The sequence below is a fragment of the Elephas maximus genome, chromosome 16 (assembly GCF_024166365.1).
Source record: "Elephas maximus indicus isolate mEleMax1 chromosome 16, mEleMax1 primary haplotype, whole genome shotgun sequence".
NCBI lineage: Eukaryota > Metazoa > Chordata > Mammalia > Proboscidea > Elephantidae > Elephas > Elephas maximus.
In genome coordinates this window covers 12,364,012-12,390,258 of record NC_064834.1, presented here as the reverse complement: position 1 = coordinate 12,390,258, position 26,247 = coordinate 12,364,012, and the positions used below count along the sequence as shown (strand labels likewise).

The window sequence follows — 26,247 nt, the reverse complement described above, 5'->3', positions numbered from 1 at the left end:
GGGGACATTGGTTACCTTAATCATGTTGTGTAACCATCACCAATATCCACTGCCAAATTTTCCATCACTGTAAATGGAAAATCAGTGCTTCCTAAACTATGACTCCCAGTTCTGCCCTCATTCCCATCCCTGGTAACTACTTTGGTCTCTATTTTTGTATAGCTTTTTAGTGTATGTTCTAAGCACATATATAGTCAACCCTTCCATATCCATGAATTCCACATCTACAGATTGAACCAACTGCTAATCAAAAATATTTGAGAAGAAAGAAAGTTCCAAAAAGCAAAACTTAAATTTGTCTTTCGCCAAGCAGTATGCTGAATCCACGCGAATGCAGTGGTGTGTAGGCTGTAACCTTCCACCGTTTCACAGACCTCAGTCTCTCTCCAGCACTTGTTGTTTGAGTATTGTTAGCCTTGTGTCTCATTTGCTACCTGCGTTGTGTGCATTCTTTGTTTCTGTTTAAAAATGCTCCTAAAAAGCAATTAACTGATCAAAGCAGTCCCCCAGAGGCTAAATGTGAGGGGGCTGAAGAGAGTAAGAGAAGGAGTTTAAGGCTAGTAAGGGATGGTAGAGCACTATGGCCTCAAGAACTTAAAGATCACGGGAGAATCAGCATCAGTGTTCCCACAGGAGCTCGAGAAACTCATAGAAGAGAAAGACTACCTTCCAAAGCAAGTCTTCAATTGTGATGAAAGAACTATTTGCATAGCATTTACTTTGTCTTAGGTATTACAGGTAATCTAGAGGTGGAGCCCTGGTAGTGCAGTGGTTGAGTGCTACAACTGCTAACCGAAAAGGTCAGCAGTTCAAATCCGCTAGGTTCTTCTTGGAAACCCTGTGGGGCAGCTCTACTCTGTCCTGTAGGGTCGCTTTGAGTCAGAATCAACTCCATGGCAACAGTTTTTGTTTTTTGTTCAAGAGATGATTTAAGGTATTCAAGAGGATGTGCATAGGTTATATGCAAAGACCGTGCCATCTTATATAAGGGACTTCAGCATCTTTGGATTTTGGTATCTGCAGGGGCCATGGAACCAATCCCCCGCAGATACCGAGGGATGACTGTACATGTCATACCAAAGGCTACTGGTTTTTTATTTTGGTTATTGTATTTCCTAGTTCTAAAAATTTCCGTTTGGTTCTTTATATATCTTCCATTTCTTTACAGACTTTCAGTTATTTTTCCATTCATTTCAAGTGTGTTCGTAATTGCTTCTTGAAGCAATTTTATTATGGGTGCTTTAAAACCATTGTTAGATAATTCTGACATCTGTGTTATTTCATTGTTGGTGTCTGTTGATTGACATTTTACCAGTTTGAGTGAAGTGCCATAAAAAAAAATTGCTGTCAAGCCATTTTCTACTTATGGTGACAGTGTGTGTGTCACAGTAGAACTGTGCCTTGTAGAGTTTTCGGTAGCTGATTTTTCAGTAGTAGATCACCAGGCCTTTCTTCTAAGGCAGTACTGTGTGGACTCGAACCTCCAACCTTTAGGTTAGCAGCCAAGCATATTAACTGTTTGTACCACCTGGGTGTTTAGTCCTTTACCCTACCCTATTTATAATTATCTTAAATATTTTTTCTGTAAACATTGAGAGAAACGTTAGGCAGTGTTATAATTTTTGCCTGAACTATAACTGAGAAAAATTAAGAAGAAAAGGCTTGTTGTATTTACCCATATTTTTTTTCCTTGGTATTTCTTCCTTTTTGATGTTCCCTAGTTCCTGCTTTTATCATTCATTTCTGTTTAAAGAACTTCCTTTAGCCATTCTTTTGGGGTAGTTCTGCTGGTGAAAAATTTTATTACTTCATCACAGGATATCTTGATTTCGCCTTCTTTCCTGAAGGATATTTTTGTTGCATATAGGATTCTGGGTTGGCAGTTTCTTTCAGAACTTGAAAATGTTGTGTCACTTCCTTTTGGCATCAGTGGTTTTGGCTGAGAAATTTACCACCATTTGAATTGGTTTTCCCTACAGGTAGTGTGTCATTTCTCTCTGACTGCTGTCCTTTTTTTTTTTTTCCTCTCAAATTTTACACCTGTGACTATGATGGATATTGACATGGATTTCTTTGGGGTTATCCTGTTTGGGATTCACTCACTTTCTCAAATGTGTAGCTTTATGTGTTTTGCCAAATTTGAGAAATTTTTATCTATTATTTCTTCAAATTCTTTTTCAACCCTACCATCTTTCTCCTCTCCTTCTGGGACTCTGATGACATGAATGTTGGAACTTCTGTATGGTCCCATAGGTCCCTGAGGCTCTGCCTTTTTCTTTTTTCCTCTCCCATCTATTTTCTCTCTGTTGTTCAGATTGGCTAATTTCTGTATTCTGCTTCAGGTTTGCGAATTCTTCTGTTCTCTCAATTCTGCCGTTGAGGCCATCCCTCTAGTTTCATATTTTGGTTATCGTATTTTCTACTTATAAAAAATTCCATTTGGTTCTTCTTTGTGTCTTCCATTTCTTTACAGACTTGGTTTTTTTATTTTAAATGTGTACATAATTCCTTGTTGAAGCAATTTTATTATGGCTGCTTTAAATTCATTGTCAAATAATTCTCACATCTGTGTTATTTCATTGATGGATCTGTTGATTGTCTTTTTTCATTTGGTTTGAGATCTTCCTGGCTCTTGGCATGATAAGTGATTTTCTATTAGAACCTCAACATTTTGGATATTATAAGACTCTAGATCTTGTTTAAATCCAGTGTTTTAGCAAGCATTCTTTGACATTGCTCTGGTGGGTAAAGGGGGGGCACTGCCTCTTTACTACCAGGTAGAGCCACCATTGACACCCAGAGGGGATAGGCTCTTTATTACAGCTCCGCAGCGGTGAGAGTTCAGATACCCCATTAGGCCTCCACTGATACGAGCCTGGCTGGGAAGGGTAGAGGCAACTTGTTATTGCTTCCCATGTGGTCTGTAGGGATGGAAGCTTTTTTTCCCTGAGCAGTGGTAATAATAGTCCTGACTCTCCTCTGAGCCTCCTCTTACAGCCCCTCAGCAGTGGGGGTGGGGGGGTGGGGGTGGGCGGGGTGCCTCTTGATACTGGGTGGAGGTAGAAGTCTAGGCCCTACGTGTGGTCTCTCCTGACACCATGTGGGAGGAGGGGGAGGGACTTGTTACTGCCTGGCAGTGATGGCAGCCCTGGCTCCTTACTAGGCCCATCTCTGACACCACCACAGCAGGGGCGGAGGTGTTGCGGTGCCTTGCTACACCCTATCAATGGTAGAAATCTAGCCTCTCCACTTGGCCTTTGTTGGTGGGAATGAGGATGGGGCCACAGTTTTTTATATGGTTTTTGTCTGGGATAGAGCAGTTATTGTCTGAAGTTTTGTATCTTGCTAGGCTGCCTCTTTCCTCATCCTTTAGCTGGAGAGAACAGGCTCTTCTTGGGGTTCCTTTTTTTTTCTCCCTGCACTCATTGGCATTTCCAGGTTGTCGGCCTCCATATATCCAGTGAGGGATATATGCAGAAAAAACATAAAAACAAACCAGAGAACAAATGTACCTGTCAGGAAGTTTAAAGAGTATACAGGAGTATGCATAGTGAAGAGTAAATCTCTCTTGTCACCTCTAATCAGTGGTATCTTTTCATCTGGTGTAATAATTCCTTCATCCTTCCTTTCAATGCCTCTACTTAATTTGGTCAGTCATTACTTTGCATCCTGGCTTCAGCCCTCACAATCTGTTTTACATACTTCACTACAATTATTCTTTCTAAGGCACATTCAGAATATGTCATTCTCCTGGTCAGAAATCTCCAGTGACTTCCCATTTTATACAGATTGTCTTTAACTTGACAATTAAAGGTTTCCATGATCTGGCCCCAATTTATATTTTCAACCTTACACCTAACAGTTATCTATTGTTTCCCACCTTCATACCTTCACTCATGCAATTTCCTCTGGTAGTGTACTTTGTGTTTCTCCGTCTCTTTCCACAGTTTCGCTTTTCCTTTAAGGTACAGTTCAAATGTCACTTACAAGAACTCTTCTCTGATCTCACCAACTGGAAATAATCTCTCTTTCCAACTCTGTTAACTTTCCAGGTTCTTACCAAGTTATGTAACCACTTTATTAATGTTGTTACGAGGATTGAGTGAGTTAGTGTATGTAAGGAACTAGCAGCTGTAATTCTTTTTATCTTTTTTAATGACTCTTTAATATCCCTTTTCTAGAATACAAGACTATAAAATTATTGAGGGCAGAGTCTGTGTCAGAGGCACCTAGGTAAGTGTCACATTGCGTAGTGCAATATCCTGCATATACTATATGGACAATAAATATTTACTGGGTGAATAATGTAACATATGAGGGATCTTAAGATTGTTCCTAACGCCAGTGCCTAGCTTAGTGTCTGGCATCAGTATATAAGAGACACTTAGTAAATGTTTAAGACTCAACATTGTAAAATTTGCAATTCAGAGAACTTCCATTATTAGGTAGCCTAATTAGAGTAATGTTTATCTAATGTAATTGAAGACCTTTGATAGGTTCCTCTGCTGATAACTAGAAAATATTTCATATTTACCAGATCCAGCTCCTACAAAAGTATAAGAGCCCTTAAGCTTACGTAAGACAGTGTAGTGTAGGTAAGAACATGGACTTTGAAATGAGATTGCTTGAGTTGAAACCCTGATGTACTGGCTAGCTGTGTCATCTTGGGCAGGTTACTTTATCTGTATCAGTTATTTCACCTGTAAATTGACAAAGGTAATAGTAGCTACTCTATACGGATGCCTTGAGGATTATTTGAGAGAATATAAGTAAAACACCTCAAACAGTTCCTACCATAAGTGTTAGCTAATGTAATTAATACTTGTGTTACTTACTGAAAATGCACTGGACACAGTTCATAATTTAAGGAGTTTGGTAAGTTAGGATATACATTCTTTTTTAAGGAACACAACTCTGCAGACATGAAATACCTTGTACCTGCACATCTTGCCTGCTGTATTCCTACAATAGGTGTTGACTGGATAGCTGATAATCCTGGTCACATCATTGTACTCATCATACAAAAGTTAAATAAACAGTCCTCCTGGGACTTAAGAGCTCAGAGGGGATTAACCAGTTCACTCCAGGAAGCATGTCCTTTTGTCTTCTTCCTTTAAAGGATACCATAACAGCTCCGTTTGTCCTGGTTGGATATGCCTTCTTTCCCATTTTGTGCAGTTAACCCTTCCTAGGTGATATACCTTTGTCTGTCTTCATGGACAAATTAAATGACTTTTCAACATTTCCTGTATTATTTTGAATCTTAAGTTTGTTTTGGCAATTTAACAGCCTTTCAACTTTTTCCAAGATGAATCTGGTTCAAAAAAAATGTTTTTAATAATAAATGAATTCTACAGTCAACTTTGTATAAGACTAAAAGAATGCATACAGTATGATTCCATTCATATAAAATGCAAAAATAGGCAACACTAAACTGTGTTGTTTACAGACGCATGCTTACGGAGCAAAACTACAGAAGAAATAAGGGATTATTACAAGGTTAGGTTTGTAGTTACCCATGGGGGGAAGAAGAAGATTACTGACTAGGAGTGGTACACAGGAATATTGGGCTGGTGGCCTGATGATGCTGGTTACAAAGCTTAAGGGAAATAGTTCTAAGCCTGAAGTGGAAAGACTTGCTTTTTACCCCTTGGTTTGTATTACATTGTTAATACATACATATACCTGGTTTTGGTTCCTGAATATTTAGCACAGATTTTCAGACAGATTTTGGGGAAAAGGCATTATTTCTGTCTGCAAAAGGATCTTTTAACAAAAGTTGGCACTTATCAAAAGTTGCCAATTCATCATATCTACCACAGACACTGAGTCAGTGGTGGTTCATAGATGGTAATGCTCCTTGTAGTCAAGTCAGCATTTCCAGTAGTGGCCAGATTGTCCTGCAGCTGGTCTGTCACAGAGGTGGTTGTTAGGTATCACAGAGGTAGGGTGGGACAAAACAAATAGCTCCAACTGGGCAGAACAGGGAGGGGCTTGTTGACAGTCATTATCTCCTTTTTCAGTTATGGGCTGATTGTTCTTGGTTTGTTAAACTTAACTTACAGTACCTGGAGTTTTAACGTGGTAGAATACTGCTGAGCCATTTCTGTGATTGTGGTGAGATTTGGGTCACTAATGGGATGTATTGAAGACTCATTGATAAAGAGTAGCTATGCTAATGTAGACACCGAGGCAATAAAAAAATCTATTGCCACTGAGTCGATTCTGACTCATAGCAACCCTATAGGACAGAGTAGAACTGCCCCATAACTTTCCAAGGAGCGCCTGGTAGGTTTGAACTGCCGACCTTTTGGTTAGCTGCTGTAGCACTTAACCACTACACCACCAGGGTTTCAATTTTTTTTTATGCTAATGTTAAGGAATACCAGATTTAAGGTTTTTATGTTATGGTAAGTTTTTTTTTTTTTTCATCAGATACAGTGATGAGAATATCAGAGAAAATATACTGAGCTCTTTTGCTGTTAGGCTGCTGAAATCTCTTAATTAGTATGAGCTAAATTTGATAGGAGAGAAAACAAACAGATTTACTAGTAGAGTTGACTTGTGCTGAAAATTGTGTGTTTTTGAATAGTTTTCAAAAGTTTCTGACCAGAGATCACCAGAAAGATAAAGTAACTTTTGTTCCACATTGTACACAACAATCAGCTGCTTTTGATTGTTTATATATTACCTACAGCCTAGAGCTAAGTTTGACTAATGCCTATTATAAGGAGCTCTGGTGGTGCATTGGTTAAGTGCTTGGCTGCTAACCGAAAGGTCAGTGGTTGGAACCCACCAGCAGATGTGGCAGTCTGCTCCTGTAAAGATTTACAGCCTTCGAAACCCAGTGGGGCAGTTCTGCTTTGCCACATAGGGTTGCTATGAGTCAGAATCAACTGGACGGCAAATTTTTTTTTTTTTAATGCCTATTGATAGCCAGATTCTTCAGGAATGAACTGTTCTCTCGGTTCCTTGATAATACAGTATTGACCTTTGATACTTAGGCAATTTCTTAATTGCTCAAGATTTCAGAATAAACTTCCTTTAAATTTTATCTCAAATTGAAATGTTTCCTTTATGCACACCAATTAATATTTTGAACAGGTACCAAGCTTTACATGAAATGCTTTTTAAAGTGAATCGAGCTTTAATGATATCCCTGGGAGTTAATATCTAAATAACACCTCAAATCCTTTGATACACTTATTCCACTTCCAGAAATCTAACCTAAGACACTGTAGTACTATTCGTAATAGTAATAAAATTATGAACAATCGCCAACAATGGAGAAATAGACAAATTATTATGTAGCCATACAATGGAGTATTAGTTACAAAACTATATTTTCAAAGGATATTTAGTGACATTAGTCAGGACTCATACAATAATAAGTAAAATGAGGACACCAAATTATGTATGGTATGGTTTCTCTTTATAGAAAATTATGGGTATGTTGTATGAGAGAGATGTGACAAATTACAAGCGGTAAGTTTCTGGGGGTAATTTAAAAAAATTTTTTTAATGTTCTTCAGTAAAAATATTGCTTCTACATATTTTTGTCTTTACTATACAAATACATTATTATAAAAGATTCCAACAACATAGAAATTTGCAGATTAAAAACCATAAAAAGTGTCCTACTTAGACAGATACAGGCCAACTTATTAATTTGTTCTTTTATGGATCGTGCTTTCAAAGCAACATTTATCTACCCAAAGGTGAGAAAGGTTTTCTTCTAGAAATTTTATAGTTTTAGGTTTTACGTTAGGTCTGATCTATTTTGAGTTAATTGCATTTGTGGTGGGAGGCATGGATTGATGTTTTTTGTGTGTGGGTATCTGTTGTTCTAGCACCGGTTGATGAAAAGATTATCTTTGCACATTTGTAGAAAATTAGATATCCATATATGTGTGGGAGTCCCTGGGTGGCGCAAATGGTTAATGCGCTCAGCAGCTAACTAAGAGGTTGGAGGTTCGAGTACAACCAGAGTTGCCAGGTTTGAATACACCTAGAAAGGCCTAGAGATCAACTTCTGAAAAAAATCAGTCGTTGAAAACCCTGTGGAGCACAGTTCTACTCTGGCATATGTGGACTCACCAGGAGTTAGAATTGGCTTGATGGCAACTGGCTTGGGTCCCTCCCCCGGGGCCCCCACTCGATTCTGTTCCATTAGTTTATCTTTATATCAGTACCACTTTGTCTTGGTGAGGGTAGTGTAGTAGGCAGAATTCTAAGATGATCCCCAGTGACGCATGCCCTTGTATAACGGGAGGGACCTGTAAATATGATGGGATATCACTCCTGTGTTTAGGTTATATTATATGGCACAGTTGACTAAGAAAGGAAGATTATCCTTGGTGGATCTGACTAATCGGGCCAGCGCTTTAAACGGACTGGGCTTTTCCTGGTGAAGGAGATTCCAAGCTTGAGGGAGATTTAACACAGTAGTTGCTGGCTTTGAAGATAAGACGTGGCTGGTAAGCCTGTGGGGATTTGTAACATAGCGATAGAAAACAAATACAGGTAGCTGTATAATAAGGTTTGAAATTAGGGTAGCGTGTTAGTTCTGTAACTGTCTTTCAAAGTTGATTGGATTATTCTGGGTCTTTTTCATTTGCACATAAATTTTTTTTTAAATAAATTTCAGTTTCTTCAAAAGAGCCTGATGCGATTTTGATTGGAATTGCATTGAATCTATAAATCCGTTTGAGAATTGAAATCTTACTCGACACATGTGCATGACCCATCTCTATTTATTTGGGTCATTAATTTCTCTCAGGAATGTTTTACCATTTTCAGAGTACAGGTCTTTCACATATTTTATCCGATTTATCCTTCAGTTATTTCACATTTTTGGTGCTTTATGGTATTATTCTTAATTCTCTTTGTAACTCCTTTGATCTCTGAGTTATGTAGAAACATATTATTTAGTTTTCCTTGTTTTTTTTTTGAGTTTTGCAAATTTTCCACCTTGTATTTGGGAAGTTTTCTAGAGGTATTTCTGATACTGATTTCTAAATTAATTCTGTTATGGTCAGGGAATGTACTTTATATGACTTGAATTTTACTAGGTTTACTGAGACTTGTTTTATGACCTATAATATGACCTTTCTTGGTCAGTGTTCACTTGAATAGAATGTATTGTCTACTGTTGTTGGGTAGAATGTTCTGTAAGTATCAGTTTCTTAAAGTTGGTTGATTACATTATTCAAATTATCTGTTTCCTTACTGAATTACTGTTTACTTTTTCTAGCAATTATTGAGAAAGGATTAAAATCTCTGACTATGATTGTGAATTCTTTCTGTTTCTCCTTGCAGGTCTATCAGTTTTGCTTCACTTACTTTGCAGCTCTGTTGTTTGGTTCATACATATGTATGATTGCTGTGTCTTCTTGATGAATTAACCCCTTTACCACTGTGAAATGACCTTTTTTATCTCTGGTTATATTGTCTGCTCTGAAATCTATTTGTTCTGATATTAATATAGCTATTTTGAGTAGTGGTAGCATAGCATCTTTTTCTGTCCCTTTAACCAACCTCTTTGTATCTTTATATTTAAAGTGTATTTCTTGTAGATAGTATATAGTTGCATGTTTTTATTCAATTCGACAATCTCCACCTTTTAATTGGGATACTTAGAACATTTGTATTTAATGTGACTACTAATATGATTGCTTAAGTCTGTCTTTCATTTTGTTTTCTATTTGTTTCATTTGTTCCTCTTTTTTTTTTTTTATTCTTTTTCTGCCTTCTTTTGGATTGAATATTTTTTATTGTTCAGTTATTGTATTGGTTGGTTTTATCTCACTTATTGGCATATTAGGTGTTACTCTTTGTTGTGTTATTCGTGTAGGTGCTTTAGGGTTTTATAAGTGCTGTATAAATCTTTGGAAACCCTGGTGGCATAGTGGTTAAGTGCTACGGCTGCTAACCAAGAGGTCAGCAGTTCGAATCTGCCAGGCGCTCCTTGCAAACTCTATGGGGCAGTTCTACTCTGTCCTAGAGGGTCACTATGAGTCGGAATCAACTCGATGGCAGTGGGTTTGGGTTTTTTTTTTTTTTGGTATATAAATTTTTAACTTCTCTCAGTCTACCTTAAAAAGATATTACATTCTTCATATATAGTATAAGAACCTTATAAGAGTGTATTTCTATTTCCCCCAATGTTTGTGTTATCGTTGAGATATATTTTACTTTTACAAATGTTATAAACCCTACATTATGTTGTTATTAGGTCCCCCAGACCCATTGCTGTCGAGTTGATTCTGACTCAGCTCGGCGGGGTAAATGGTTAAGCCCTCGGCTACTATACTAGCTGAAAAATGGACAGTTTGAATCCACCCAGAGGCACCTCAGGAGACAGACGTGGCGATCCACTTCTGAAAGGTCACAGCCTTGAGAATCCTTTGGAGCAGTTCTACTCTGACACATGGGGTTGCCACGAGTCAGGATTTACTCAACTACAACTAGCAACAACAATAACAATGTTATTATTTTTATTAAGCAGTTAATTGTCTCTTAAAGAGATTTAAATAATAAAAAAATTTTAAATATATTTACTCATGTAGTTACCATTTCCAGTGCTCTTCATTTGTTTTTGTATATTCATATTTTCACATGGTAGTACTTTCCTTCTGCTTACATTGTTCCCAGTGAGAAATCTGGTATCATTCTTATCTTTGTTCCTCTATGTCAGTGATCACTTTTAAGGTTTTCTCATTATCACTGGTTTTGAGCAATTTGATTATGGTATGCCTTGTGTTTTCTTTATGTTTCTTGTTTGGAGTTCATTGAGTTCCTTGGATTTGTGTGTTTATGGTTTTCACCAAATTTGGAAAATTTTTCAGTCATCGTTACTTCAAATATCCTTCTCTTCTTTGGGGACTGTATAGTTACTCATATATCAGGCTGCCTGAAGCTGTCCCACCTTTTGATGTTCTTTTCATTTCAAAAAAATTCTCTTTTTTTAAAAACCTGTGTTTGATTTTGAATATTTCCTGCTGTTAGGTCTTCAAGTTCGGTACTCTTATCTTTCATGACATTTGACCAGCCTGTGTATTTTTCATCACAGATATTGTAATTTCCATTTCTAGAAGTTTGATTTGGATCTTTTTTTTTTTTTCTTTAATGTTTCCATGTTTCTGTTTAACTTTTTGAACCCAAATAGCATAGTTACCATAATTGTCTTAATTTCCTTGTCTGCTAATTCTGTTATCTGTGTTGTGGGTCTGTTTTGATTGGTTGATTCTCCATTATAGGTGATATTTTCCTGTTTCTTTGCATGCCTGGTAATTTTTTTTTTTTTTAATTTATTGTGCTTTAAGTGAAAGTTTACAAATCAAGTCAGTCTCTCATACAAAAACTTATACACACCTTGCTATGTACTCCTCGCTGCTCTCTCCCTAATGAGAAAGCAAGCACACTTCTCTCCACCCTGTATTCCCTGTGTCCATTCAGTCAGCTCCTGTCCCCTTCTGCCATCTCACCTTGCCTCCAGACAGGAGCTGCCCACATAGTCTCATTGTCTACTTGAGCCAAGAAGTTCATCAGTATCATTTTTTGTCTTATAGTCCAGTCCAATCCCTGTCTGAAGAGTTGGCTTCAGGAGTGGTTCCAGTCTTGGACTAACAGAGGGTCTGGGGACCATACCTCCAGTGTACCCGTAGTCTCAATCAGGCCATTATGCCTGGTAATTTTTGACTGGATGCCACACACTGTGAGTTTTACCTGTTGGGTGCTGAATGTTTTTGTATTCTTGAGCTTTGTGGTGGGACACAGTTAAGTTACTTGAAAACAATTTGATCCTTTTGGGTCTTACTTTTAAGATTTGTTAGATGGGACCAGAGAAGTATTTAGTCTGAGACAGGGTTTCTGAATAGCAGCACTATTGACATTTTGGGCCAGGTAACTCTTTGCTGTCAGAGGCTGTCTTGTGCATTCTAGAATGTTCAGCAGTATCCCTCACCTCTACTCTCTAGATGCCAGTAGCACAACCCCCTCCCCCAAGTTATGACAACCTAAAATGTCTCGAAACGTTGCCATACGTCCCCTGAAGGGGCAAAATTGCCTCCAGTTGAGAACACTGCTTTAGAGTTAATTTCGCCCCACTAAGCATGATCTACCCAGTTGCCCATAAATCATGAAGATTTTTCCATCTGGTTGTTGGGTGTAGGCACTTTTCTCAGCCTTTTGTGAGTGCAGGGGACTGTTTTGTAATCATTTTGGGTAGCTCTTTCCTCAGCCTTGGCTAGCTTCCTCACGCACGTGTGTTGGTCAGTGTTCAGCTGAATATTCAAGGGAGATCTTCAGCAGACCCCTGGAGTTCTCTGTGCATCTCTCTCCTCCCAGTACTCTATTCCATGAACCCTAGCCTCTTTTATCTCCCTAGAATCTTAATAGCTCCATCTTCTTAACTCAGGGACTTTGCCAGGCCCCACCAGAGTTTCCTCTCCTGTGTCCCCTTGTGGCTTGGAAACTCTCTCAAGACAGTAAACTGGGGTAGTTGTAGTGCTCACTATTTATTTCCTGTCTCTCAGGGATTATTCTCCTTCATTACTTGATGTCCAGTATCTTGAAACGGGTTTTTTTTGTTGTTTAATTTGTATATTTTGCCCATTTTTTAGTTGTTGTTTCAGGTGGGTGGGTAAATCTGGTCTCTGTTACTCCATGTTGACCAGAAGCAAAGGTCTCTATAACTGGCAATTGATTCGTATCAATTACTGGTTAAAGCTGAAAGTGTCCTTATATATTTATTAACTTAATTTCTTCATTTTATCAATTAATATGAAGCCTGTAACTGTCATATTCTTTGTTCATAGTCTGTATAACTACTGCAGCACAACATAAAAATTAAATTGACCCCAAAGCCTTTTATCATCTTTTAATATACTTATTTAGTGCAGATTTTCAGAATGTTAGCTAAATAACAATTTAATGTGGGCCTATAACTCTATGTAGTAGCATATAATTAAACGACGTGTCCTGACCTGATGAAACAGAGGATGAGTCAGATTTTCAAGGCATTGCCCCAACAGGCTCAAAGACTTTTAGGAGGTGTGTATGACAACTCATTTTCTCTAGCAGCATCAAAGCCTGACTTTTGTTAGCGTGGTTGAAGGTATAAAGAACTGGTTAGCAAAGACAAAACAAACATGAAAGAAGAGAAGAACCATTTTGAGCAGGGTAGGAGACGAAACTGTACTGAATAATGCTATAGGGGTGGGAGTGACTTGGAACCCATTGGTGGTAAGCTGTTAGAAAAAGAGGAAAGGTAGCAGAATCAAAATGAAATGACAGAAGAACTACGTTTTGTATGAGATGAGCTTTTTTCAAAGATTTGGTGTATCATAACTGCTATAGTTTTTAGCATATGCTTATTGGATATCTGAGAATGAAGTAATTTAGTCAGATCATACCTTGGGAAAAGAAATTATGTATATAGTGAGTAGGGTGAAACCATCTTACTCTGCATGTAAACTGAAACAGCAAAATCACATTTTTAATGACATTGTCTATATAATATAAATGATGTGAAATGTACATCAATGTGTATAGATCCCGTGTATTAAAGTGAGTATATCGTAATTACTTGGCCTTTGGATGGCGATAATATACTATAGCTAAAAGTCTTAAAAGAGTTTTTGTAGCTGTATAGTATATAAGAATTAGATAACCTTTAAAAAATACAGACTACTTGTATGTGGATGTGATGTTAATTTTCTAAGACCAAAAAACTATTGAGGGTTGATAATATTAAAAATTGAGTCTGTTTGAGGGGGAAAAAAAAGGATTTAAGCCTTCTAATAACTAAGGTTGCTATTTACTAATTAAATAAATACAGAATGATGAACTGATATTTACATGGCATTCATTTGTGGATGAATTACAACAGGTCTTCATGCCAAGAGTTTATGTGGCTACGGGAAGAATGTAGAGCAGTATTAGCTTTTTATTTTCCCCAGCATAAGTAAGCATAGTTTTTTCATAGTCAAAAATATATGTTATAGGAAAGGATAAACACCAAAATCAGGAGAGAAAAGGAATGCTGTCAGGGATGGGCATTCATTTGTATAGAGAATGTTTTGTTTTGCTTTTTAAAGCAAAATTTTATGAAGTTTAACGTAAATAGAGAAAACTGTAGATCATAGTATGCAGCTTGATGAATTTTCACAAAATGTGAACACACACACTCATGTAACTAATACCCAGATCAAGAAATAGAAAGTTTGAATTAGAACTGTTTGATTTTTTTCAAGCTGGGTAGTGGGCACATGGGTGTTTGTTGTATCATTCTTTTTTTATGTTTTAACATTTGCCTAATATGTTTTTTAAAAATCGTCTGACAAGGAATTATGGTCTTTAGAGACCTGAAAAGTCTCAGAAAACCCACAGACTTTAGTAGTTGAGAAAGTACTTCAGGGAAATAGTTTTTCCCCATGTAGACCTTTCTCTCCCGCATATCTGATATGGTTTATAAACCTGGTAAAGACCCAAGTAACTGAAAGCTTTAAAATGGAAAAAGGGTATGAACAGTTGTATGGAGTCAAAGTAGTGAAAGTTCTTAGTAATTTTTGAAAAATAACCCATTATTGGCCTTTTATAACTGTAGTGTGAAGTTTAGGAACTCAAATTTATGGCCACATTGAAATGACAGTTTTCTTTTTAAAATTTTATCACTAAAATCCTGAAGAAAGTTTAAGAATGAAATGTCTTAATCAGTTATATAATGGAATATTGAAGATACAGAAAGAATTGAGCTGTTTAAATCTTATCTTGTTTTAATGGCTTTGTATCTATTATAGAAATCATGAATATGTATAGGTAGAAATAAGGTTAGTTTAAGGGGTTTTGTGGAATTATGGTTATCTGCCATTTTGGGTTTTTTGGGGGGGTAGGGGATATTTTTTTCATGAACATGAGGATTTCAGAAATTTGTATTTTTTTTTGTATAACATCTTTCTACACATTTTATGACAGTACTAAGATGGGATTTTTCTCAGTTGTTTAGTAGGTTTTTTTCTAATTAAGTTATGACAGATGTGCTATGAAAAAGCCATTTGTAAAATATCTTCCTCTAAAAATGGTCATTATCCTTTCTTTTAATTCGAGTTATATATATACATTTATTATTACTAAAAACCACTCATACTGAATATTTTTTGTTTCTTTCCGTCTCTTTTAGAAGCCAATAGGGCAGTATAGGTAAATGACTGTTTCTGACACGTTTATGTGTATTTGGTCTTTGAAGGAGTTATTAGGATACACTGAAGTTTTTTTGTTTTTCTGTTTTCCGTTGGCAGGCAGTAGAAGAGGAAATGGCAGGTCCTAATCAACTGTGCATTCGCCGCTGGACTACCAAGCATGTAGCTGTTTGGCTGAAAGATGAAGGCTTTTTCGAGTATGTGGACATCCTATGCAATAAGCACCGACTTGATGGAGTCACATTGCTAACATTGACTGAATATGATCTCCGGTCTCCTCCCCTGGAAATCAAAGTCTTAGGGGACATTAAAAGGTTAATGCTCTCAGTTCGCAAATTGCAGAAAATACATATTGATGTTTTAGAAGAGATGGGCTACAGCAGTGACAGCCCCCTGAGTCCCATGACCCCTTTTATCAGCGCTCTTCAGAGTTCAGACTGGCTCTGTAATGGCGATCCTTCCCATGACTGTGATGGACCCATCACTGACCTGAATTCTGATCAGTTCCAGTATATGAATGGTAAAAACAAACATTCTGTTAGAAGACTGGACCCAGAGTACTGGAAGACCATATTGAGTTGTATATATGTTTTTATAGTGTTTGGATTTACATCCTTCATTATGGTTATAGTCCACGAGCGGGTGCCTGACATGCAAACGTATCCACCACTCCCAGATATATTCTTAGACAGGTAAGTTTTGCTCCTAGTTGATAAGTTTGTAGAAAGTTGCCATAATATAGTAGTGATAATAATATATTTATCATAATTATGTTTATTGTTGTTGTTGGTTTATACTCTTCATTTGCTTATCTGGTGGTATATGAAGATATGCTTTGAAATAACCTTCCTCATTTAGGGTAAATTAGACCTTAAGCCTAGGTGAGTGGGAAAGACCACTGCTTATTTTATTTTTCTACAGGTATCACTCCTTGGTATGTTGTTTGTAATACATGAAACTTTTTTTTCTTAAATGATGAATAAGGTTCCACTTTTCAGAAAATACGGGGTGGTCTCCTGTGTCATTAAATGAGTTAGAATTTTCACAGATAATAATACAAACTGATAAAATAATAGTACTCTGTTATTTTTTTATGAAATACTGAATGCATATAAAAGAATATAGCGTATGTAAATGAAAAACTATAATAGAACAAATACTGAGAACTATTTTGTATGTGTTTTTTTTTTACTTTTGTAAAGTTTGTAGTACTTTCTTGTTTACTTTTATAAAACTTTTGCCTGTCTGAAAGTGTTTCATAGCATTTGTATTTAAAAAATGAGATGAATTACTAACTCACAAAAAAAGACCAGACTTACTTGTCTGACAGAGACTGGAGAGACCCCAAAGATATGACCCCTGCATACCCTTTTAACTCAGTACTGAAGTCACTCCTGTGGTTCACCCTTCAGCCAAAGATTAGACAAGCCCATAAAACAACAAAACTAAATGAGCACACCAGCCCAGGGGCAAGAACAAGAAGGCAGGAGGGAACAGGAAAGCTGGTAATGGTGAATGCAAAACTGAGAAGGGGAGAATGTTGACAACCAGTATCACAAAACAATATGTGTATTAATTGTTTAATAAGAAATTAATTTGCTCTGTAAACCTTCATCTGAAGCACAATAAAAAAAATTATGAAGAAGAAAAATGAATTAAAATTATCAGGTTAAGATGGCAGAATGGCATGTATATCATGTTTTACTCCCTCTCAAGATGCCACTTTTTTTTTTTTTTTAAACATTCTAAGCCCACAAGTGTGACGTGGATAAAAGAGAAGAAAACAGCAACACGTTTGGCAGTTTGAAAGCAGATGAATGAGTGGAAACGTAAGAAAAAATGAAATAACACTAAATCCATTGCTGTCGAGTTGATTTCCACTCATAGCGACCCAGAGTAGAACTGCCCTGTAGGGTTTCCAAGGGGCGGCTGGTGAATTTAAACTGCCAACCTTTTGGTTTGCAGCCAAGCTCTTAACCACCGAGCCACCAGGGCTCCAGGTGGTAGCTAGACCTAAAATGACCTACCTCTAAAACAGAAGTGAGGAAAACTGAGAACTAAGCAGATAAACTCTGGATACTGAAGATGAAAGGGTGGTGCTCAAATAACTTCTTATTTTAGAAAATTGAATAAAAGCTGTTTAAGAAGCTGTTAGATCCTATATCTCCTCCTCTATTCTATACCACTTTCCCAACTAAAACAGAAGACCCTAAAGAAATGAAGACGAAATCTCCCAGATATCTGGAGAAAGGGTACTCTAGGCAAAGGTAACATCAAAGCGCAAAAATCCTCAATTGTGTATGCCTGGCATGTTAAAGAACATCAAGTGAGAGATGGAGAAAACAGCTGGATATAAGATCAGAGGAGAGACAGGAGGCCAGATTGTGTAGGGATTGTAGGAATTTTAGCCTTTCATTCTGAGTAAAAGGGAAGCCATTGGAAATATTGAGCAGAGGAGTGGAGAGATCTAAGGTTGTTGTATTGAGAATCCCAAGAGAGTGAGGTGAGGAAGCAGGGATTGGAAAACAGTCTCTTGAATTCATTTAGAAAGATGACGGTGGGTTGGAGGAGAGTAGTAGTGGTACAGGTGGTATGAAGGAGTCAGATTCTGTAAATATTTTGAAAGTAGAGTCAGCAGGATTTGCCGATGGATTTGAATATGAGGTATAAGAGAAAGAAGGAAGTCAAGGACAATTCCAAGACTTTTAGCCTGAGCATCCAGAAGGATGGAGTTGCCATTTACAGAGATAGGAAGACTGTGGAAGGAGCTCACTTGGAGGGAAAATAAAGGGTTCGGTTTTGGACATGTGAAGTTTGAGATACTTTTTATAAATTCAAAACAGAACATCAAGTAAGAGATGAAAATATGAGCTAGAGTTCAGAGAGTGATCTGGGCTGAAACTTGAGAGTTGTCAGCATAAGTACGGTCTCCCAGAGAAGGAGTCCAAAAGGAAAGAGAAGAGGGTTGAAGATTGAGTCCTAGAGCATTCTAACGTTCAGAGGTCAGAGAAGTAAGGAGAAACGAGCAATGAAGACTGAGAAGGTCAGAGCAGAGGGAGAAGTAGTATCCTGGAAATCAAGTTTAAAAAGTCTTTTAAGAAGGCAGAAATAATAATCAGCAGTCTTAAATGCTGCTGAGAGGTCAATTAAGATGAGAATTGACCATTGGCTTTAGTATTGGTCATCGGTTACCAGGCAAGAGTTAATATGGGCAAAAACCTGATTGTAATGGGTTCAAGAGAAAATGTGAGATTTACTGGACATTACCTGAAGGTATAGCTCTACCAGTATGAAATGACATATGCATAAGGTTGTTTGTGGCTTTATTTGTAATAGTTAGAAATATTGGAAATAATCTAAATGTTCATCTGTGGGAGACCAGTGAATATTCTGTGGTATATGTACATAGTGGAGTCCTGTTTAATCTTAAAAAAGAGTAAGGATGATTTTTATGAACTGATAGGAAGTCGTTTTCAGGAAAAACAACAACAAGCACCTTGAGCATCCAGATCATAGTTTCTACATACCATTCCCCACTAAAAGGAACCAGACTTGGAGAAACAGTTGATTGTAATTTGGAGGCAGGGAAAGTGTAGAACGAGCCAGAAACAGCTCTTGTGCCAGAAAGAAAGGAAGTGTACAAAACCAATGGAAATGTTGAAAGAACATAGAGGCTATTTTAAAGCGACTCCCATTGGTCAAATTAGGACATTTGAAACTTAAAAAGAAAAAACAATGATGGTAACGGATTATGATATTGAATTAAAAAAGACTCTGAGTCTGTAGTGATAACTCAAAAGAAACAAGCAAAAAGGGTGGGGTGAGGAAAACTTGTCAGAAAGAATATCAGAAAATATATGTGGCTGGAAAAATAGAATTAAAAAATTACTATTTTGTAGCCCCCAGTGTAATAATTGATTCCAGTAAATCATTACTGGGTGTTAAAATCCATTAGGTAAAAGGCCATTGGAGAGCAGGATATTCATATGAAGTGAAAGTACCATCTTACATATTAATTATAAAGGGAAAAAGATTCTTTCATAACCGTAAGATCTGGCAAACATCATGTTAACCAAATGATCAAATTTAGCATCAACAGAGGGGTAAACTAACATTAATAAAATCACCTATGTAGTATTCTTGCCAACAACATTTCACTTGAATCTAATAATGAAATAATCAGACATTCAAAACATGGAACAGTCTATAAGACAGCTAGCTAATCAGGACTCTAAAAATGTGCCATGGCAGACAGAAGCCAGGTGGAGGAATTGTAAGGGAGACAACGAAGAGCAATGCATGAGCTTTAACTGGATCCTATATCAAGAAAAAAAAAAAGTGCTGTGTAAACAGTTGTGGGACAATTAAGAACATTTTAATTTGGACTGTGTATTAAATGATGCTGCTAAATCAGCGCTGTAGTTTCTTGGGTATAATATTGTATTGGGCTATGAGGAGAATATCCTTGTTCTTAGGAGATACATGTTGAAACATTTAGGGGAAAAGTGTCAGTGTCTACAACTTAATTTCAAATAGTTTTACTCCACCTCCCTCCTCAAAAAAGTATGTGTATGCGTATGTGTGTATAAAAAGAACGAAATAAAGCAAATGAAGGAAATGTTAGTTGTAAATAATTTATAGGTTTAGATGAAGAATACAAAGTGCTTATTCTTTCAGTTTTTCTTTGGGTTGAAACTTTTCTGTGGGGCAGGAGAGGAGAGAAAGAAAAGGAAGAGGAGAAGGGAAGAGAGAAATTGGAAACAATGAAGTCTTACAGATTGTCCTCTAAGGGCAGCAGAGAAATGGAGCAGTAGCAGGAGGGGCTATGAGGTCAGGAGGGTTTGTTTGGATGGACTATATTATAGCACGTTTGTTGTATATAATGATAAGGCATGACCAGTAAAGGGAGGCAGCGCACCAAATGGCATTAGAGGAGAGAAAGGGTATAATTGCTGAAGCCATGTCTTTGTGTAAATGGAAAAAATGGAATCTAGTGGATGGGAAAGTCCTTGGATGGCAAAAATGGTTAAACGCTCAGCTGCTTACCAAAAGGACAGTGGTTCAAACCCACTGAGAGGCGCTTCAGAAGAAAGGCCTGGTGGTCTACGTCTGCAGGGTCACAGTTCTGAACACCCTGTAGAGCACAGTCCTGCTCTGTGCACTTGGGGTCGCCAAGTGGCAGCTGGTGCTAATGGGTGGGAGAGGCTGGTCTTAGGTTCATGGACTGTTCGTAATAACAAAAGGGAAGCTAAGAAATATGGAGACAAGGGTAGATGTGATAGTAGAGCACAAGGAAATGCTCTTCTGATTGTTTTTGTTTTCTCTGTGACCAGAGAGTGAGAATGGGGAAAAGGTGTTGGAGGCTTGAGAAGAAAGAGTGAAATGAAAAGTAGTCATCAAGTGGAGTAGAAGACTGAATTAAAAAAAAAAAAAGTTTCCATGAAGTTGATTCCAACTCATAGCAACCCAATTGGACAGAATAGAACTGCCCCATAGGGTTTCCAAGGAACAGCTGGTGGATTCGAACTGCCAGCCTTTTGGTTAGCAGCTGTAGCTCTTAACCACTGGGCCACCAGGGCTCCAGGAGGGTGAATAGACTTGTGTAATGTAGTTGCGGCACTAAGGGCCTCCTTGAGGTTACTAGTCATGTTGCTGTTTTATGTTTTTACCAGTTTCATTCAGCTGCACAGATACAGGTATGGAATAGGTGGAGAACTAGATTTAAGCAGGTCTGGGGCTTTGTTTAGTATGATGAAGAAAAAGAGAGGCAAGGGAATGATTATAATGATGGACCATGGGCTCTTATGCAAATAAAGAAGGGAGTGAGGATATGAGGTAGGTGAAGGACTGAGAAAGCATTATAGGATCAATGGATTTTCAGTATCAGAATTAAACTTGGGGTACTAAAAGGAATGAACAAGAATGACAAGAAGTGTTAGTTAGGGGTAGGATGCTTAAAATTGAGATTATAAGAAGCAAAAACCTTGGTAATGACAAGGTTTTATTTCTAACCATAGGGTTCAGGGTAAAGGACCAGATCATAGGTGGAGAAGAGAAGTAAGTAAAGTACGTGAGAAGAACACAAGTTATAGCAGGAGAAGTATTGGAGAGAGTGACAGTGAATCGGAAGCGAAAATCTTCAAGAAATGAGAAATTGGGTGGCAGAGTTCTGTAGATGACCGTAGCAAGGTGTAATGTAATAGGAAAGGAGGGGAAATGGTCTGGAAGAGCAACGAGGGTCTTATTTTTCAGTGTACAATTCTGTGGTTTTTAGTGTATTCACAGAGCTGTGCAACTGTCACCCCTTATCCCAGGACATTTTCATCAGCTTATTTTATAAAGAAACCTTATATGCTTTAACAATCACACTCTATCCCTCCTCCCCTCACCCCCTGGCAACCACTAAGTTACTAACGTTTTATGGATTTACCTATTCTAGACATTTCATATGAATAGAACCATACAGTATGTAGCCTTTTGTGTCTGGCTTCTTTCACTTAGCATAATATTTTCAAGGTTCATTCATGTTGTAGCATGTATCAATACTTCATTCCTTTTTATGGCCAAATAATATTCTCTTGTGTGGATTGGATATACCACATTTTTTAATCCCTTCTTCAGTTGATGTATGTTTGGATTGTTTCCATTTTTGGGGCTATTATAAATAATGCTGCTATGAACATATGTGTACAAAGTTTCGTGTGGACATATTTTTTCAGTTTGCAGTTAGAATTTGAACCCAAATTTTACCTAACTTGTTTACCTACAGTGCCACTCACTACAAAGCCCCATACTGTTACAGCCTCTAAACTTTATTCATAGGAGAATGACAGCAGGTACTGTCAATGCTTTTCCCGTATCCCCTTGGGTCCAGTTTCTATTTTTCTGCACACTGATAGTCCCAGCAGCCAGCAGGTGTGTCTGTTTATTGGAAGGCTACTCATGGATTGATGGAACATGCTTTGCCTGCCTGAATGCAGACCCAAAAATGCTTGGAAATGTACATCCCTCCAGTAGCAGCCTTTAACCAATGACTGAGAAGAAAGGTAGGGTATAAATATTTCATTTCTTTTCCTCCTATTGGGACAACATTGAGATCTGACCTTCCCCATCTCCCAAGTTCCCTACAGGATTGAGCCAAAGTTATCCTTTCCTGCGTTCCCCACAGAACTATGCTTGATTTCTCACCGTTATTTGACTTTCCTTCCCTTCCTCGTCCCATATCCCCAACTACCCTATGGTTTTTTCCTTGGGAGCATTTTCTGATAAATTAGTTGTACACTGATCTTTGTTTCATAGTCTTTTTCTGAAGCTTATTTGACACAATGCTAAGAGCTTCTGCTGATTATAAAAAATTAGAAGGGACTGGGGATGCTTTTAGAAGTAGGCCCATCTCTAGCAGTAAGAAGGAATATTATAACCATAATAACAAGCGAGGAAACAGAAACACTATAAAAAGCAAACATAAATAATGGAAAAAGAACACCAATCTAGGATCTAACTGCCCTTCATTTCTCAGTAGTCCTTGAGGTCATTACTGTGTACTGTGTAGTAATCAGTGTTCACAGTGATAACTTTCAATTACCAAAGCAAAAAAGGCATAAACCCGTTGCCATCAAGTCAATTCCAATTTATAGCAACCCTACGGACAGAGTAGAACTGCCTCATAGGCTTTCCAAGGAGCAGCTGGTAGATTCGAACTACTGACCTGTTGGTTAGCAGCCATAGGTCTTAACAAACTATGCTACCAGGGCACCTAAAAAAGGCCACAGGTGTATAATTCATTTTAGAAAGCTTTGCATCTAAATAAATGTGAGTGATTGAATACACATTTGACGGTTTCCTCTCAACATCACCTAAATGACAGTAAAGGGAGGGGGGACCTCCTATAATCACATAAAGGCAAAAACAGTAATAATGATGAAAGTAGATAGCTAAGTGCCTATTGTGAGATTGAGGGGAGCAACAGTACTGAAGAGGTGAGTTTATTTGTATTGCAGAACTCCAGAAAAGCTCACAAAATAGGAGAAGCCAAGTATCTCTCAAGGCCAGATAGAGATAGATGCTAAATATGGAGAACTGACTGGAAATTCATTTTTTAAGAAGCTTTTAGACCTCTAGTTCCCCTTTTCTACTGCAACAGAAAACTAGTAGTGTATCTTCAGAGCAGTTGAATGTGAGGGCACTCTAGACTCAAGGAACACAAAGGGAGCCATAAGTTTTCAATCTGCTCTTAAGGGGGTTAACTAAAAGTCTGTGTCCTCATCACTGACACATCAGCTCCCTTCCGCCTTTCAACTCAGAGAGCGTTGTAGTTAGATATTTCCCCTATCTTCCAAGGAGAAAAACAGATTATTCTCCTTGGAAAACCTGTCCAAAGAAAAAGGACTATAGATCCTGTAGTTGGGAGAACTTCTTCAACTAATCAACCAGATCTCTGTTCAACCACTGTACAGTAAAACCCAAAATTTGATAAGCTCAGACCATGCACACAAATTATCTTTTTTAATACTTCACTGTCAGATATGAATTATCAGTCAAGAATCATTAAGACATTTGAGGAAAACAGACCAACAAAGACAGAAAAAAGGAAAATCTGGGGAAACACAAATAACCCAGGGAGCAGAAGAACACTTTACAAAAATATTAATATCCTCAGAGAGATAATAGATGTTCCATTCTATGAGACAGGAACAGGAGGCTATAAAACAGGAAAACTTGGAGAAAAAAAGCTTTTGGGAAATAAAAAAGTAGGTATTAAAAATCCAGCAGGATAATTGAAACATAAATTTGATGAAATTGCCAAAGAGATGAAAAGTAGAGGAGAAAAGGTAAGATCGATCCGGTTGGCCCAACAATCAACAAATAGAAGTTCCAGAAAGAGTACGTAGAGAAAATGAAGGGGAAGATATTATCTAAGATATAATACAGGAAATTTTCCAAAACCAAAGGATGTGACTTCCCAGATTGAAAGGGCCTACTGAGCCCTCTGTACAAGAAATGCAAAATGACCCATAATAGTGAAAATTCAGAACACCGGGTATGGACAGATGATCCTGAAAGCTTCTTAAGAGACAAAACAAGTAATATACAAGAGATTAGAAATGCAAATAGCATCAGACTTCTCAGCAATAGTCAAAGTTAGAAGACAATGAAACTTGTCTAACCTGGAATTCTCTATCCAGGAAAACAATTAGATTTAAAACTAGGTTAAAGATCTTTTTCAATTTGCAAGTCTCAAAAAATGTATTTTCCCCCACCGCATACCTATTAGAATGGCTAAAATTTTAAAGACTGACACTACCAAATGCTGACAAGGATTCAGAGCAACCGATAGTCACATTTGTTGCTAGTGGGAGTGTAAAAAATGGTACAGCCGCTTTGAAAACAGTTTGGTAGTTTCTTAAGAAGCTAAACATAGCCTTAACGTTAGTACCCTTGGTATTTATCTAAGAGAAACGAAAACATATATCCATGCAGAGATCTATATGTGGCCTTTATTTGTAATCACCAAAAACTGGAAATAACCCAAAATACCCGTCAACCCGTGAATGGATAAGGAAACTGGATAAAGAGTTATGCAGGCAGCAACATGGATGAATATCATACACATTGTGCTGAGGGAAAAGCCAGATACAAAAGGCTACATACTGTATGATTTCATTTATATGACATTCTAGACAAGGCAAACCTATAAGGGCAGAAATCAGAATCAGTGGTTGCCCCAAGGCTGGAGGTAGGAGAGGGGATTAACTCAAAAAGGCACAAGAGATGTCTTAGTCATCTAGTGCTGCTATAACAGGAATACCACAAGTGGATAGCTTAAACAAAGAGAAGTTTATTTTCTCACAGTCTAGTAGGCTAGAAGTCCAAAATCAGGACGTCAGCTCCAGAGGAAGGCTTTCTCTCTCTGTTGGCTTTGGAGGGCAGTCCTTCTCGTCAATCTTCCCCTAAACTAAGAGCTTCTCTGCACAGGGATCCTGGATCCAAAGGATGCGCTCTGCTCCCTGTGCTTCTTTCTTGGTGGTATGAGGTCTCCAACTGTCTGCTTGCTTCCCTTTCCTTTTATTTCTTGTAAGATAAAAGGTGGTGCAGGCCACACCCCATGGAAACTCCCTTTACATTGGATCAGGAATGTGACCTGAGCAAGGGTGCTGCATCCCACCCTAATCCTCTTTAACCACAGGCAGAGATCATGATTATAACACACAGGAAAATCACAAAATGGAGCACAGCCACACAATGCTGAGAATCATGGCCTAACCAAGTTGACACATATTTTTGGGGAACACAGCTCAATCCATGACAAGAGATACCTTTGATGTGCTGAAAACATTCTGTATCTTTATTATAGTGGTAGTTACTTGACTGAATAAGTTTGTCAAGACTCATTGAACTGTATACCTAAAAAGGGTAAATTTTTCTGTACATATATTAAACCTCAGTAAATCTGACCTTAAAAACATTTATTTTCTAGCCCCTCTTTCTCAGTAAACAATTAGAAGATACACACCATCAAAACTAAGGAGTAAACTGAGAAAAAGGAGGACGTGGAATTCAGGAAGCAAAGGATCCTGCATAGAAAAGAGGCATAGGGAGTTCCCAAGATATGAGGGTTTTTATTCCAGGATATAGTCATGCAGGAGACCTAGAAAATGCAGTCAATTCTAAACTGGAGCAAGAGAGAGAAGGGCTCTAGGAGAGATTTCCTCCAAGGAAAAATAAAAGTAGTTTGAGAATGAATTGGTACTATGTACGTAGAAAATAAAACAAACTAAGAAAAAGATATTCATTACTCCATAGAATTTTAAGAAGTTGTACAAGAAAGGAATTTAATCATAGTTTCTTATTAAATGATGTTTACAAACTTAAAATAGTAAAAGTCAAAGATTATTTTAAACAGAATTGTGAAATAACAATATTGAGAGGGTAAGAGAGTGTGGGGGTGTGTGTATTCGGAGAGTGTGACTAAAAGATTTAATGGCAGATAAAACAAGTGATTGCCCCTGGGGAGCAAGAATTAGGGTTAGGTTTAGATGGGGGAAGA

The 26,247-nt window shown here is 37.6% G+C and overlaps 1 protein-coding gene across 4 annotated transcripts in view; it reads left to right on the top strand.

Moving 5' to 3' along the window:
- The window catches only part of SAMD8 (sterile alpha motif domain containing 8), a 72,615-nt gene that overhangs the window by 30,717 nt on the left and 15,651 nt on the right, over positions 1-26,247 (top strand). For 3 of the 4 annotated variants that reach the window (XR_007513438.1, XM_049855130.1, XM_049855132.1), the window contains exon 2: positions 15,300-15,892. Coding sequence is in view for 3 of the 4 variants with exons in the window: in XM_049855130.1 (XP_049711087.1) it covers positions 15,300-15,892 (593 nt within the window). In the remaining variant the exon portion in view is untranslated. Of the gene's footprint in view, positions 1-4,181; positions 4,234-15,299; positions 15,893-26,247 lie in introns of all 4 variants that reach the window. The other variant, XM_049855131.1, reaches the window with a different exon arrangement.